General features: G+C 44.8%; 1 protein-coding gene across 11 annotated transcripts in view; it reads left to right on the top strand.

Moving 5' to 3' along the window:
* The window catches only part of SMARCD3 (SWI/SNF related BAF chromatin remodeling complex subunit D3), an 85,455-nt gene that overhangs the window by 22,738 nt on the left and 45,630 nt on the right, over positions 1 to 17,087 (top strand). Inside the window, exon 1 of one of the 11 annotated variants that reach the window (XR_014849625.1) lies at positions 7,506 to 8,075. The exons of 4 other annotated variants lie outside the window; for them this stretch is intronic. Coding sequence is in view for 4 of the 7 variants with exons in the window: in XM_085049952.1 (XP_084906078.1) it covers positions 7,998 to 8,075 (78 nt within the window). In the remaining 3 variants the exon portion in view is untranslated. 6 more of the 11 variants (XR_014849626.1, XM_085049952.1, XM_085049942.1 and 3 more) reach the window with 6 other exon arrangements.

The following is a 17,087-nucleotide window of genomic DNA, read 5'->3' as shown; positions in this document are numbered from 1 at the left end:
TCCCACTAGCTTCCATTTTCCAAAGCCATTGTTTGCTGTAATGATGTACCATTTGAGATTGTTTGACTCTTTTTGGGTAATCTGTTTGTAATTTTTGTAATTATTCCACCAAATAAAATAATTTTAAAAGACGTTTGGCCTTGTCTGGCAATGCAGGTTTTTTATGATCACTACTATTACTTGCTCTCAGTTCCATCATGTTCTAAGGCCACTGTGATTGTATTCCCCTGTTAATTGTTCTTCCAGTTCTGTTGAAGTGGGAGCTGGATTTATGGACAGTCCATGCCAAGATTGCTCTGTTTTCCTTCTTTGGTTCTGTGCTTTCTCCAGCCTCCTAGTGCTTAATTCTTAGGCAGTTTTGCATATTAATACGTCCTTCAGTCCATATTTACTTACTATTGATTTGCTTAAACTATAGATATTTTCCAAATGATTTTCAGTGAGAATAGGACATAATTCTTTGCATCGCCAGTATTAATAAAAATGGACTTTAAATTTGTTTTTCCTGACAAACAAACAGGAAATTCTGTAGGTTTGCTGACAATACAGAAGGGCAAGAGTACTCTAGGCTTCATCCTAACTTCATCCTAAGTCCATGCAAGGCTCAAGAATGATTTTTGAAAGAGAAAATAACTGAGCATGAGAAGGATATGCATGGTGTGAAAAAGAAGCCTAAATTTGCTAGTCTACTCTTTCTCAGATAAGTAATTTTCTATACAAATGAATCAATGTCTTACTTGTCTAGACTTGAGTGGAGCCTTTGATATGGTGTGATCTGAAAATTTGGCTGGGACTCAGAAAGCTGGTAATAGCAGGACTGCAAAGTAGGTAAGGAGCTCAGTAAAGAAGACACAAAAGGCATTGCAGTTTCTTTAGGATTTGTCTTGGGATTGGTGTCATTTAATATTTCCACTAATGCCCATGGCACAAAAATAGACAATGTAAAAATTAAATTTGCTGATGATGCAAAGAAGTATTGTTGAAGCAGAAGAGAACAGGTGATATGGAAAGAACTGCTTGGCTGTGAACTACACCAACAGAAACCAGCTGGTTGGTATCTGGTGACAATGCAGTGCACAGCCGTGCACTTGGGGTCTTGTCACAGCAGTAGGCACTGTATGCCAGAGGCTGATCTAATGACAGTGCTTAAGGAGAAACAGCCTCGTTCAAGAGAATGTGGAGCTGTCACTGTCAGGATGTTGTGGAAGGCAGCTGTGAGCCTAGCAAGATTTGATAGATTTCTGCAGGTGAGAAAAGTCTTAAAGGCATGCGAGGATGTGGTCTGGACACTGGAGGTACAGTTCTGCCTGCCCTTACTCTAGCCAGGTTAACTGGGACTGACAGGAAAAAGATGAAATTATGAGAAATGGGCACAGAGTTTTAAGAATTCAAGTAACAGTTTCACTTGTTTAGTTTGACAAAAGGAGGAGTGAACATGGGTGTGACCGGAATGTAGAAATGCTTCAAAGCACAAACATTAGACACAAAGGACCATTAAGGACAATGTTGGTAAGAGTAAATGAAAATAGCCACATATACAAAACCCCAGAACTCAGATTTTTGGCAGCTGTCCCCTGGGAACACCAAGATTCAAAAGTGCCACGCAATAAATATATCTGAAAGGATTATATATTACATCGTTGCTGTTGATGATACATAGAATCAGAGAAGTCTAGAATGGTTTGAATTGGAAGGGACTTCTCAGCAGACCAGGTTGCTCCAAGCCCCATCCAACCTGGCCTGGAACCCTTTCAGGGATGGGGCAGCCACAGCTTCTGTGGGCAGCCTGTGCCAGGGCCTCCCCAGCCTCACTGCGAAGAACCAGTGGTTCCCTCAGCTATGTTCTCTCAGTGAGTGACAGCAGGTGAATCTTCAAGATGCTCTTACCAAACGCATCCCAAAGGCATCATTCTAACCACCAAATATCATGAGGATACTTACACTTTTTGGTCTAGGGGGCAGTTGGTTTCAGGCTAGTTGTTGATAGGTCTTTTTCTCTGCTCCCCCAGGATCACCCACCAAGAATTCCTCTATTTCCTTCACTTCTGAAAAATTCAAATCTGTTTTCTCTACTGTTCTCCTTCCAGGACCAGTGTCTTACTATTAACCTCTCACACTTTGCAGCTCTGCTCTGGCCCTTGGCTGGAAGATGAGGATTGTGGCTGCTGGTTGCAGTGCTCTGGTTATTTGCTCAGATATTCGAAGCTGTGTGCAGCTGTTGCTGCACACTTGGTGTAAAGGGGGTTGGTGAGGATTGAGAAGATGGAAAAGTGGAGGTAAAGGCATAGTAAAACTAGACAGCTTACCATGAGGTCAAACAGAATTGTGCAGAATTGACTAAAATATTAGTATGGTTGATGAAATTATAATTATGATGACTTATTATTTTGTATCCTATAATATATATTTAATATATCCTATATATCTGAAAATGTATATACACAAATATATTATGTATATATTTTATATATTTCTCCATCTTTTAGCATCCATGCTGCTGCCTTTGATTACTTTTTAAAAAATCAGGAAATAAGTTTCTCTCTCTACCTCTGCACAGTAATGTTTGGAACCTTCAGAGACAAAAACACTTATTCTTTGCCTTCTTTTTTTTTTTTTTTTGCCTTTATTTCAAGTCTTCTTTCTTTATGCATGCTGCAAATTGCTTGTGATACTTTATTGCAGATAGATTTTAGAAACAGTTCGTAGAAAGGCCTAACAGAGAAAGGAGGGTCTGTGGGACAGTTATGCAAGATTGTGGTTGAAGATATGGGAGTCAAGTAGAGAGCAAAAGGTACATAAAAGCTTTATGATATATATAAATATAAAAGCTGTATGATACTTGGGAAGCCCCAAAGGACAACTGGTAGCACTTGGCATATGCAGACCCCTCATTGGTATGTTGCCATAACAATCAGGTGTGTACTTCCTCCTGCAATAAAAAATTTAAGGGACCCTTTTTGTTTGGTTTAAATTTCCTTGCATGAGATGTGTGAAATCTGTCAGGGAAAATTATTCTGGATGAAAAAAAAGAAGTCTTATCTTTGTGTTACAAAAATTCATACAGTTTCTGTAGGGAAATAAGGCAAAGGCAACCTCTGGAAATCAGCTGGTCCTTTGTCCTACCCCAAGTCAGAATCTACACCACCTACATCACTCTGGATAGATGCTTGTCTAACCTGTTCTTGACAGACCTTTGGTGATTTGGATTCCCATCCTTGCTGGACAAACTATCCCAGAACATCTCTATGGTCACTGCTGTGCTCCTCCTTTATCTCTAACATAAATCCTCTGGGAGAAATTCCAATCCATAATTTCCAGTACTCTGTATGGGGAACAGCTCTTCCCTGTATTTGCAGCAGCCTTTTGGATACCTGACAGCTGTTGTTTGCTCTTTATCTTTTTGGGCCTTACAGTTCTTGTCTCACTTGCTGTTCTTCCCTTAACCATCCTGGTTTCCTGGTTTTTCCCATGTTTCCTCTGATGTACAGTCCCAGACTGCAAAGGTTGGTCTGGATGAGACACTGACAATTCATACCACAACAGAATTGTTTTGGAAGAGTTCCTCAGCAATTCTGGCAATATTTAGTTTTGCAGCCTTAAGGAAATGTTGAGCTGGAACAGCTTGTTCCCTGGAGAGCTCAAGGGATGGGGGGAAGGAGGAGAGACAAAATGAGAAGAATCTAGAGTATTGTTGTCACTGCCTATGCTGCCACCAAGGGGATAAAAGCAGTGGGGCAGCATTCCTGCAGTTCCTGATCTTCTGGGGGTTTATCTGCTTATTTTGTGTCAGTGTAGTACTGTTAACTCACATTCAGCTTATGATCTATCATATCCCCAGATATTTTTTTCTGAAAAAACCTCTTTTCAGCCCGTTGTTCCCCATCTTCTGTTTAGGTAGTTGTTGATATCTATCCTGATGTGGAACCTTGCACTGTTTCTTATTAACTAGTGGTTTGAAAAGTCAGGACGTATCTCCAGTTCCTCAGGATTTTGATTTTAATCATCTCTTGTAGCAAACTTGTAACCTCTCCAAACCATATGTTGCTAAAATTGAAATTGAATAAGCATGTTCTCTAATAATTATCCATATTGTTAAGGAGAATACTGAATAATTCTGAACTCAAGAACAAGTGGACATTTCTTTAGATTAGGCAGAGCCTCAGTCTTGGGGTATTTTATGGCTCCAGCATGTCTTCTATGCCGTATTGAATCAATTCCAAAACTGTTGCGAATACTTTAAGTTTCAGTGAACAGTGCTGCTGACTTTAGTGAAACTTGGATGAGGGAAACCATACCTGCTTAAGGCAATCAGCACCTTCATGTACTTCTACAACCACCTACAGATCAAAGAATAGCAAGTAGCAGCAAACATGTCTCCCTCGAACAACGATTTGGTTCATCTCTTTTCTAATCTGACCATCTTAGTTTAACAGCCTGAAAAACCTGAATAACAGCACAGAAGTTAAACCAAACCCCACACACACCACTCCAGGTGGGCTTCTGGAGCCCCAGGAAGTACCAAGGAAGGAGGTCAGCTTTTCCCTGAAACAAAATGGTCAGGGAATGCTTAAAGTGAGCAGTGGGAGCATGGATGAGGCCCCAGTGTGTGCTCAGCCTTCAAGAACCAGAGGAGGAACATAATCCTTGCAGAGAACATAAGCCTATGGCATCATGCAGGCCAGAGATGATTGGGAGCTGCCAGGGTACTTGCAGCAGCTGGGGACGACTTGGGTTGAATCAGGCACTCCTTTAAAGACATTGACAATTATTTTCTACACTTTTATGGGGAAAAAAATGGTCGGGAAAATAGAAAACCAAAGCATTTAAAATAAAATTATATGCTGTTTCTCTTAATATGGGAAATGACATTTTGCATGGTAACCTTCACCCTTTTGTGCAAATGCCTTGCACAGTAGTTTTCCTGGACACTATTGTGAAGGGTTGAAGAATCACAGGAAATGGGTTTCATTCTCAGCTAGGTGATGTTGGGCAAGTCACTTCCATCCATTTGTACCTTATGTTGCATTTGCAGAACATAAGAGCTGCTTTTACTGATTTATTTTCTAAAGTACTTGGAGAACTACAATCATACGAAGTAAGAGCTGAGTTTTTATTATTACAGGATTTTAAAACATTTTTTCCCACATTTACTTAGTCGATGGCTAAAGTGAGTCTGCTATTCCTTAATTTTCAAGCGGCTGGCAGTGGAATTTGATGTTCAAGGAAATCTGGTTTTGGATGTATGTTAAGAACATCCAGGCGGGTTACACTATATATTGGATGGTGTTCAGCTTAAATTAGTAGCACTTCCTAGCAGCTGTCTGCTGCTGCAGCAGGTACTCAGGGGCTAAGGATGGACACGCGGGCAGCTGCAGCGGCTTCTGTCTGCGGCTGAGGGGAAAACCCTGCAATCCGCAGCCGAGCGCATGCTCCGCCGGGGGGACAAAGGGCCGGGGCGCAGCGCTGCCGCCAGTGCCGCGAACAGCCCGGCCCGCTGTGTCCCCCGTCTGTCCCGCTGTGTCCCCCGCGGCCTGCGCCGCAGCCCGGGCAGCGCTCGCTGGGGGCGGTGCGGGCCGTGGCGCGCCAGGGGTTAAAGCGCTGCCGCCCGCGCGTCCCCGCCAGCCCGCGCTGACCTTCACGGGGCCGCGCCGAGCATGCGCGCGCCGCGCCCGGGGCCGCGGGGCCGAGCTCCGCCCGGCGCGGTTCTGCCCGCCCGGCCCGGCCCGGCCCGGCCCGGCCCCGGGCTGGGGCATCGGCGTGGGCTGGGGCATCGGCCCGGCCTGGGGCGTCGGCCCGCGCCGGTCCCTCACGCCCGCGGCATGGCCGGGACCGTGACAGGCGCACGCCCTGCCCGTGCCGGGCGCGCCGTTGCCATTCGGTGCCGATGGTGCTGGCGGCGGAGCGCGGGGGGACGTGAGGGGGGACCGCGCGCCGCGCCGCAGCCCGGAGTCGCCGCCGCCCCTTCCCGCGCCGGCCCGCCGGGCTGTCACGACGGCTGCTGGAGGAGCCGCTGCGGCTCGGCCTCGGTGCCGTTTGGCGCGGTGAGGGCCGCACGACTCCCCGCCAGGACCGGAGCAGCCGCACGGGCCGGGGCTGGTAACCCCACCCGGGACTGCCGGCACCTCCGGCCAGTAGGGCACCAATAGCTAGTGCAGATTGTGAGGAAAACACACGGTGTCTGCCGGGAGCAGGGAAGGGGCTCTCATGATGGAAGCCAACATTTCTGGTGTGAGTCTGGGGTCTAAAAACATGGCAGATGCCAGCTGGATGCTGCCTTGCCAACCATGCTGGCACGTAGAATACAGTTGTCTAGGTGAGAAAAAGTCCTCCGGATCAAGTTAACCTGACATTGTCATGTCCACCAGACACGCAGCAGTTGGTTCCAGATTGTACATGCTTTTAGTTCAGCTAGAACGTTCCAGCATAGAACAAGACAAGGCCATGTTGCTTTGCTTGGCGTGTTCCTTCTGAAGGGCTGAGAGGGGGAACTGATAACAACGCTCACCGTCCCTAAGTTTTTGTGATTCCTATGGCTATTGGCACACACTAGCACTTAGATTGGGGTGGCCCTAAAAATCAGTGGAGGTCATTGCCTTCATGCCCATGTGCAGAAGGCTATGTGATCTCCATGGCTTGCCTTTCACTGCTACTCAATGCTGTGTCTCTTTTGTGCTTGTTTTTATCACTGGTTGAGGGCAGAATATTTTTTATTTGTTTCTGATCTGATTCTGTTCTGTTTGCAGTCTTGCCAGAAAATTCACAGCCACTAGACAAGAATTTCAAGCTGAGGAATAGAGTAAACCTCTCCTGTAACCTGGCAACATTGCGCCTATTGCTGTGTTAAGGGCGACCAGGGAACATGGGCCCCTGTGAGCCGCGGGCGCATGGAGCTGTCGGAAGCAGATCAGTGCCCCAGGCCATCACTGCGGGTCGGCCATCATGGAGGAGCCACACTCTGCTGCGGAATGGCCGCCGTGCTGCCGGCGCCAGCTCGCCCCAGGGCCGCAGAGGGGGGTCTGCTGCTCGCTGCTCTCTTCCCCCTTCCCCCGTGGGCTTCATATTCCCAGTAGTGTCCTGGGATGTCACACACTGTTGTGCGGGGCTTTGTGTGACAAGCAGTGAGCTGCTCATGTCTCACAGCAGCTGTGTTGTTAAAAATTTGTCTGCGTCTGTCAGTCACCTGGGGTCTCTAGTGGATCCATCACAGTGTATTCCAAGAGTGGTCACTGGAGAAAGGCGTGGGAGTGGGAGTGTTGAAAGTGAGCCGTGGGAGCTGTGCTGCCATGCTGCCCCACACCCCCCTTCCTCCGCTGATCTCACACTCTTTCTTTCCCCTTGCTTCCCCGTGTTGTCCCTCCCTGTTCCCAGCTCTGGCCTCCCGCTGCTTCTCTCTCTTGTCCAGAGGGGTTAGTTCTCGTCTCTCATGCTGGAAATGCTGCCAGCGAATGTTTCTGTATGCTGCCTGCCAGGTCCCTGGGGAAAGGGTCTGGAAATGCAGTGCGGGAGGAGCAGTAGGAGCAAGGGAAAACCGCTGCTTGCCTGCTGCATTTTCTAATAGGAAAACATGTGTGAGGTGCTCAGCTCTGTGTCACTGCTGAAGTTACCCCCTTCCCCTTGCCCCAGAATTTCCCATCCCGGATGCAGAGGAGGAGAGGCTGCAGCACCACCACGGAAAAATGAGACGTGTTTTTCAATTTGCCTCCTGCTTATCTCTGCTGTTTGGACAGAGAGGTTTAAAAAGCTGGATTTTCTGTCCCTGCAGAGTAAACAGACAGAGCCCGGCAGCACAAACTATTTCTGGCTTATCAGTGGAGGAATGCAGCAGCTGAGGCTGAGTGCGAGTGGGCCGTCAGGAAAGCCCTGAAGGGGCCCCCTCCCCACTCCGCGCTATTAGAAGTGTGAGAGCCCAGCAGGACTCAGAGGGGAGAGTTGGAGAAAAAGGCAGAAAAGGGAAAGAAAGAGGAAGAGAGAGAGTGAGAGAGGCTGAGCAGACCCTGATGGCTACAGATGAAGTTACAGGAGGGGCTCGCAAAGCTACGAAAAGCAAACTTTTTGAGTTTCTTGTCCATGGGGTGGTGAGTCGGGAAAGTTAGTGAGCTGGCTGGCTCTGAATAGAGGGATGAGTGGAAACTGGAGGCTCTGTGCTGGGCTGGATCGGCGCCTGCAGTGTGCTCCTGGGGCGCTGGTAGCTGCCTCACCAGGAGAACACTGGGGTCTGTGGAGCCCCCAGCCAATGCACTGATTCATTGATAATATAGGCTTGTGTTTGGGGGGATGTGTGCTGTGCTTTTTGCTGTGATTCTCCCTGAATGGTGAATAGCATGCTTTTCAGCCTGATTGTGGTGCAGAATCTGCACTGGATCTAACCCAAATGGGCTTGTAGGACACTTTGTTCTGTAACCAAACTTGTGTTTTGAAAAACAATTCTGATGAGAGCCTGATGGAACATATTGTGGTGCTGCCTCTGGTTGTCTCCAGTCTTGGCTCGTATGTATCCTCTGGCTACTTAACAGGTGACTTTCAGGGGCTTGAAGAGATTAGCTCTGCAGATCTGTAACAGTCTATGGAAACTCATCCACAAGAGAATTTCAGGGTGCCATGCTTAATTAAAGCAATCCTTCAGGTCTTTAAAAATGTTCAGCTTTTGTTTAAGAATCAGGTCTTCAATCTCCATTTAAGGGGAAATGCTTACCCTGTTTTGCTGCCACTGGAAATGTTCTTTAAATGACTCTAGTGTCTGAGAGCAGTCACCATTTATAACATTTGGATTTCTAGCATTGATAAACATTTAAGGGGAATAAGGCTGGTAAAGAGCCCCAAGGAATGTGATATTGTTTGGATACTGATAGTCCCAAGTGCTTCTTTCTTGAGGATTCTGGCATCTCCTGTGACACCTTTTTGAAGACATCAGGTGGGGGCTCTTGTGGAAAGATCACAGAAACCTGTGTGGCTCATGGCAGACTATTGAGTTGTCTCCGTGATTCAGGCTTACTTACAAGATGTGTAGGATCTTGTGTGTGTCCTGTAGATCCTGCATGTGGTGGGACTGGCAAGGCTAAGGACTTTGAGATGGCATTTTGCATTGGTGAGAGCTGTGAAGAGATGATGTGGTGCCAGTGCACAGGAGCAGGCTGGGTGAAATGGGCGACTCTTCTGGTGTGACAGAGAGTGGGTGTGCAGGTGGTAGCAGTGCTTTTGTTGTGGACATGTGAGTTCATCAAGGTGGTCTGGATCATGATGGCTGTATCTGAGCAGAGCCAGAGGCATGTTGGGAGGGTGGCAGATGGGATGATTTTGCCTTTTCTAAAGTTTCTTTTGGCATTTGCGCACCAGTGATCTTCCTTGAGTATCAAGAAGAGTGGCAAAAATAATTATGTGAATTTGCTTATTCCATGTCTAGCTGGCCTTCTTGTTAAAGCAGCATGCAGGCCCCTTAAGCCTGGGAAATTTTTAATTTATACCGGAATGAATATAGCAGAACTAATTTCCATTACTTATTTGGATGCCAGAAAAGTCTGCCTTTTCTGCCCTGGGAGTTTTGTTGCTAGTGGCATCTTACTTGAATATATGCATTAGGCTGGAATATATGTATATGTTTGTCATCTTCCTGCTCCTTGTTGTCGAGGCTGGGGCTTCTTGGCTGTTGTTCTGGTGCCTGAACACCTCTCCTTTCCTTCATTATCATCTCCCTTAGTTCTGCTTTGCTGCCTGGTTTGTTCCCTTTAGTTTTTTCCTTGTCTGAGGTTCATTTTGATCAAAACATGGGTTGGGGTAGTCACTCTTCTGTTGCTTAACAAAAGGTGAAAAAAAGTTGTAGCTTCATTTTATCTCTCCAGGCCCTGTATCCTACCAAATAAGAGAACGTGCCATGCCAGCCATTACTTTGAGTTTACATAGTACTGGCTCCTGTGTTTTATTACTACCCAAAGTGTGTCAACATCTGAATTAATTCCTTGAAAAAGCAAGTGGCATAGCTAACTTTAGTGGAATTTCATGGAGTCGGATTCTGCTCTAATTTCAGGGACCAATCTCTTCTTCAAATGACTAATTTTTTTTTCAATCTATGATACCATTATTTAATTTGGTTATTGAAAATTATTTTCTTTTCCCTCCCTAAAAATGGGGAGAAGCAAATAGAGGTAGCATGTTGTGAGAAATACTTTTTTACTTTGTTGACACTTAAATGAGCAGGATAATTCTGCAGTATTTCCTAAGGGCGGTTAGCTTTTGGATTCACTTAATCTTTCTGGAAACATATGTTCCTTTGCTAAGGTCACTTTGCCCTTTGCTCTTGTGCACCTGATCTTGCTTTTGTGCTTTTCCATGTTGCAAGCTTAGATGATGTCTTGTTCCTCGTTTTGTCCCAGGCAGATAGGATCCCCTTGAAAGGTGCAATCTCTTAAAGGTTAAAACTCTCAAGTGGGATGCTTCATTCTCCTCCTGCTTGAGACCTTGATAGTTTGTTACACCTCTGGTTGGCAGTTGGGCTTTTAAAAAGGTTAGATTTCTTTCAGTTATTTATTTTTACTATTCTTTTGCTCCTGTTCTGTTTCATCAGCGTCTTGCACATTGTTTTTGTGGGAAGAATTTTTTTTCCTCCAAAGGCTTCATCCTGTACTTTGTCCTTTTTTTGTTGTTGTTGTTCCTCTCTTTTTCTGCATTTTTGTGGATAAATATGGCTCTAATCACCACATTTATGTTGATTTGTCTTTTTATCAATGCATTTTCTGCTGTCCAGTAGTATATTTCAGGCAGTCTTTGACATCTCTTTGGGTGTCCAGCTGTTGCCTTATATTTTGTTGATCAAGTTACTAATCTTGCTGCAGGTCATTCCTTTTCTCAGTTTCCTCTATCTTCTACTCTCTACCACAGGCGTCATTGCTGGCTGGATCCCTTAGATCCTGCCTTTGTCTCCCTCCCCTGCTTTTCCTTTGTTTCTTTCTTTCTGTTTTTCCTCTGTCTTACTCAAACATATATCTGCCTGTTTAGTCTTGAGAAGGTCCATGGTGCAGGTCTTGTCAAAGCTCTTGTCCAGACATCTGTCCTCTTGTGGCTCGATCACAGGAATCTTCACTTGGTGCCTTGTGCTGGCGACCTTGGCTGTGTCATCTGCACACAAGAACCTGCTGAGAGGTTCATTTTCTTCTCCTGTTGTTCTGACCTTTTAAATCTGCCTCTGTGTCCTTTTCCTGTTCCCACTTTATCTTCTTTCCAAAACCAATCTTCTTGCCTTTTGTACCAGATACCCCTGTAAAGGTCTATGTGCCTTTCTTAACTCTCTAGTCATAGCTCTATTTACAATGTACTTGCTGTCAGTTCAAATCACCTTCTTTTACCCATAGTGATCTTGGTCTTTGTCCTCTTTGCTATGCCTGGGAAGCTCTCTGTAGCAGTGTAAGTCCTTATCCATATTTATTTTCTGCTAATACATGTTATTTCATAGTTCCTGCTAATCTCTACAGTTTAATATTAGTTACACTTCAAGATTGCTAATTCATACAGACCTGTGTGTCACTGATGTGCCTCCTTTGCTTATCCTCAGTCCTCTTTTTGTTTGCCTGTCTACCTCTCAAATCTGGTCATAGGATTTTATGGTAAATACATGAACTGTCCTCTATGAAATGACATTTACAACAGTGAAAGAAGAGTCTCAGAGCATGCTAGCATGTAAACAAGTATTTAAAATATTAATAAATAACTTGTCAGTGTTAGAATGAACTAAGTGGCAGGTCTGATGGGTATGAAGGGTCTATAATAGATTTATCAGTGATTTGGAAGAGGGGATGGGCAATGAATTTCATAAACAAGTTTTGCATCTCCTGATACATTGCTGGATTTAAATGAAATGTCACTATTCAGGAGAAAGGCTTGCATATCCTGTGAGCTGCCTAGTGTCTTGCTAATAAATAGAGTAAACTGTTAGCCTGATTGGGAAGTGGTGCAGGGAATAACACAGAAGCAATTGCAAATCCATGGCATATACTTATAAGAATGTTCTTTTGATTTGGGTGATCTGTATCACTAACAATCCAAAAGACTGGGAACCCGGAGTTCAGTAGTAGTGGGAGACCTCTGAAGGCTTCATCATTAAGGGGATGGGGGTATTTTTGGTTTTATTTATAATATCTAAGTATAGAGACTGATTATGTAAGTTGTAAAATCTCTGTCATTGAAGGCTCTTAGGTACTGGTTAAAGAGGTGAACATCTATCAAAGATGATGGAGATACTGATGATACTTCTTTGAGAAGAGGAAGAACTGCATGACCTCGAGGACTCATATTTCAATACATTATAAAAATTATGGGGGTTTTATTAGAACGGGAAGAACTAAAGATATTTTCCCAAAATTGAGTGGTGATATGTTTTAAGTGAATGAAAGTGACTGTTTCTCCCAGCCAGTCACAGGGTTGTGGAGATCAGTACTGGCAATTGTGAGGCAAAGAGACTATGGCCAGGTTTGAAAAAAGTAGAGCTTTGCTAATGAAAAGCATCCTACTGATTTTTATTTTGTCATGGATATAGATACTGTCTTGTCAGAGCATAAGCCAGCTAACACTGGAATGGCTGGAAAAGAGCCTCATGAACTGTTGATTTTGGATAGTTTGTTCCACTTCTCTGCCACAGGGCTCCTTGCATGGCTCTCTCTGCGAGGGCATCCTCAGGGAACAGGGCTTGGAATGGAGGCTCTGGTTTGTGCATATCCCCTGCTCTGGTGAACAGGGAGGTATTTGGGGTGAGTAGGGCAGCCTGGAGAAATCAAGGGACCTTACGGCAAGGAATTTGATTGGGAAGGTACTTGGCTTGTACAACATTCCATGTAAACAAGCTGCTGGTAGAGACTGAAGGTTTGTCCTTTTCTAGCCGTATTCTAGCTAATTTCAGACTGTCAGATAGAGAAAGGTTCATACATAATTAAGAAAATAAAATCGTATTAATGGTAGTCAAGGCTTTAATAGAGATCAGTGTGATTTTGTGCAATATGGATAGGCTTGTTAAACAAATTTGAGTTGCTGGTTTAGAAAACTTGGATTTGGTGATGAATGTAGGTGTGTGGATAAAATTGATCTGTGAGATGTTTGAATTGCTCTTCTCTTTCTAAAAAAACTCAAAAAACTATAGGGATATAAAAATAGTCAGACTGGATCATCTAGTTCAGTGTCTCAGATTGCATGGGGCAGCAGAAGGCAGCATGAAAGTACAGGAGCAAGGCAAAACCTTAGTGATGGTTCATATGAATACTCTGTGATTTGGAGCTTGGGAGCTTTCTGACCCGAAGCTACCCTCTGTGTAGTGCCTCCGTGTGGATTTTATTTGTGGAGGTTGGTCCAATGATGTCTTCCTGAGCCCTTATAAACTTCTAGCATTCAGTGTTTAGTGTCAGGAATTTTTTCAGCTTATCTTGCGTAAGTAATTATCTGATCCTGCCGACTGTTGTTTGGTGGTTGTAAGGGAAGAGACAATGAGCTCTTGACTTAGCCTTTTCTCTCTCCAAGGGAGTCATGGTGCTGCAGAGCTCTGTTGTTCCTCTCCCTCCCAAAGCCATCCTTTTCAAAAAGCCAAGAGGCACATTCTGGTAGTTCTTCGCACAAAATCCCTTCCATACATTAGATCACAGCAGCGGTCATTGAAGCTGGTGGAACTCGAAGCTGGTCTGTGAGGTTAGTTTGTTTCAATTCCAAAGACTTTTTTTTTTTGTTGTTGTTATTTTGGTTGCATCCAAGTGCTCCACTTGAGCTTGGGGGCAGATTATTCTGAGCTGTGAAAAGACACACGTGAAATAGAGCTGAACTTTGTCTTGTGTACAATTCACAGTTATGTAACTGAGGTGTTTTCTAAGTTAAAGGCTTTTGGACTGTTGTGAACATTATATTAAAATGGATGGTACCTGGAACTTGGACCTACAGGCTGAGAGCTTTTGGGAAATGGAGGAAAGTGAATATGGCAGGAAGCAAGAATTATACTGCTGCTGTTTCCGTTTACTAAGCCTCTAAAAGATTCCCAGATATTAAGAAAGGTAACTTCTCAAATAACATCTATAATTGTCAGGAGGAGAGAAGCCTTGTACAAGTTTTATTTGTGGTACTTCTAAGAGTCCATTTTGAAACAACACATCCAGTTGGGAAACCATTTGTGCAATCAGAAACTTTTTGCCATCAGACAATATCAGTCTAGTCTCAATTTCTTAGGGGTTTCAGGTACTTCTGGTTACTCATTCTTAGTTCTAGACAGCGTCAGATATCTCCCCTTGCTTATGTTTATGCCCTATAGAAATCATAGGATGGTTTGGATTGGAAAGGACTCTCAAGATTGTCTTGTCCCACCCCTCTGCCATAGGCAGGGATGCCTTCCACTAGATGGTATTGCTCCAAGCTCCCCCCAGACTGCTTTGAACACTTCCAGGGATGGGGCAGCCGCAGCTTCTCCGGACAACCTGGGCCTCACCACCCTCATAGTAAATTTTCTTCTAATCTTAACCTGCTGTCTGTCAGTGTGAAGCCCTTCTCTCTTGTTCTGTCACTCCAGGCCCTTGTAAATAGTCTCTCTCCATCTTTCTTGTAGACTCCTTTTTAGTTGAGAAATATGCTGTTTGTATACTTGGTGGTAGTGGTTATTCTCAAAATCTGTCAGTGTCTGTGTTAACAAGAAGCTGGTGGCTGTTCCCCACGAGCCCTAAGAGCCTCCTGTGTGCTGCTGAGGTGGATGGAGTCTGTTGAGACAGGAGATTGCTGTCGGTGCAGCTCAGCACTCAGCTGCAATGCAGCAGCTCCCGTTGCTCTGTTCAGTCTCTTTCTGAGGCCTCTTGTGGATGTTTTTGCTTTTCCTTTCTTGATACTTTTTTTTACTTTCACCTGTCAGTTCTCCAGGTTGTTTTCCTCTTACTGGTATGTCCAGACAGGAAACCTCCTTTTTTCTGCTTCTGTGTTTTGACTGCTATGATGTACATCCCCTGAGAAAAGACTGCAGTAGAAGAATGTAGAAAAGCACTGCTCTAGTGTTGTCTCGTTACTGCTGTCAGACAGAAGTTCACTTAAGGATGACAAAGAGGACAGAGGCAGAGCTCTGATGTGACAGGAAGTTCAGGCAAGGAGGAAGCAGACAAGCCAAATGTGGCCCCTGAAGCTGGTCAGTGGAAGGCAGTGAAGGGATAGTGGCAGCAGGTGACAGGGAGGTGGTGTCCTGCTGCACTGACAGTATGCTCAGGTTTGAACAGCTGTAGCCAGAGCAGTGATGGGCCATGCACATGAATGCAGGCAATCAGCAGAGCTCTTGGGGACCAGAACACGTGCATGAAATATTGGTTGTGTGCCTTTATGCACTGCACTGTCTTTGCCTTGCTGCTCTGCAGGCACCTCTGCTCTGCTCTCTGCTTCACCTTCTCAGAGCTGATTTGGCATCCTTCACATGGGGACAGGCTGGGGTCTTCCTCATTTCCTATGGCACATAGTGGTTTTGCCCTCTGTCCAGTGAGGTGTTTGTGCAAAATAATACATGTAAATGGAATCAATGGAAGTAAAATGGAGATAGGACTGTGGGTACGAACAGAGATGGGTCAGGGATGGGGGTCTCAGGTACATGATTTTCCAGGAAGGAGGATGTGTCAGTGCTGTTTTGCACTGCATCCTTTCCCATGGATGCTTCTTGTGTAAGACCAATTCCATCTGGCTGAGGAAGAGGGCGAGATCCTAACCTGTAGACAGATGGCACCTTCAAGATCTCTTTCAAAAGCCATAATGGTATTGGAATACTCTTTAGTATGAAGACTTCTTTTTTTAAATGTCACTATTGTGAAAAATTTGATGTATTGTCCATCACTGTCTTGTCTCGCACATGCTTGAGAGCAAAATAAGCTTTTAGATAAGATGAAGTACTGCTTGTATGTTCTTCTTTTATAAAAGTTTAGATAGATAAAGAATTTCTCTATCTTGGGAGTCTGGTGGGCTTGCAGCAGGAAGGCAGTTGCACAGTTGCATAGTGAGTAATATTTATCTATGAGTGATATCAGAGGTAGGAATGTGAGAACACAGGCTAAGGAATGAGGCAGTGAAGGGATGAGATCGAATGTGCTTTTGCTAGAGCTGTCTCTCTTTTCTCATGTTTGCCTTTTCTCTATGTTTCTCTATTTTAGTGTTTAACAAAGGAAACTGAAGGAAGTTCAAAAACATCAGACCAGGACTGAGGGTAGACTTAGCTTGCTGACGTTGTTTTTCAAGCCCTAAGGTGTCCTGTAGAGCAGCACCAAAATGGGCCTTCAGTTTTATCCATGAGTCTTCATGAGATGGCTGTGCTCAGGATCTGGGCTCTTCTGAATGACTGTCAGATGTCCCTGTCTGACTGACAGGCAGCAGCTGGCCTAGTGGTCTGCCCTTTGCTGGAAGAAGGCCACAATGTGTGGCTTGACAGATGACAAACCTTAAATGCAGATTCAAGAGAGAAGCATTTTCTGGGCCATTTCTTTCTGCTGACTCTGCCTGGGTCAGAGGGTGGGGGCACATACATGGGAACAGAGAGCAGTGTTCCCTTCCAGCTGTCCTTGGGGCTCCAGGCTCATGGCAGAACACATGTGAAGCTTTGCACAAAGCTGCAGTTTTCTCTGTCTACTGCCTGCTGCTCTTTCCATGGCCATACCTGCCACTGGTTTCTTATGTCGACACCTGTTGAATTCACTTGCTTGGATTCCTGTCTGGTCACTCTCCTACCTCCTGCCTTGCTTCTCTGTCCATACCAGTTATAGCCCATGTTGGTTCTTTGCTGATTATCTGTTCCTCTCCTTTCTCCATTTTCCTTTATACATAGAAGCACAAGGAGTATCTAAGACTTGTGATGATCAGCGAGCGCGCTGAGCTGGTGCTCTGGGAGCTACAGGGGATTTGGATGATTAATTTGGAGATGCAGGTCCAAATTACATTTAGAATTATGTTTTATTATAGTATATAATTATATATTTAGAAATAATAAAAATTATGAGATAAAGATGAAATAAACTTTTAAAAATAATTATATATGTTGACTGTGCACAAACTATTTTCTTCCCACTCCCAGTGGACTGGCTTGCATACCCTCAGGGTGCACACATCTCACTTTGGTG

This window comes from Lichenostomus cassidix, chromosome 2 (assembly GCF_008360975.1).
Source record: "Lichenostomus cassidix isolate B80296 chromosome 2, HeHo_3.0, whole genome shotgun sequence".
In the NCBI taxonomy this organism is placed as follows: Eukaryota; Metazoa; Chordata; class Aves; order Passeriformes; family Meliphagidae; genus Lichenostomus; species Lichenostomus cassidix.
The sequence above is the reverse complement of the archived record's forward strand: the minus strand, read 5'-3'. Positions and strand labels throughout refer to the sequence as shown.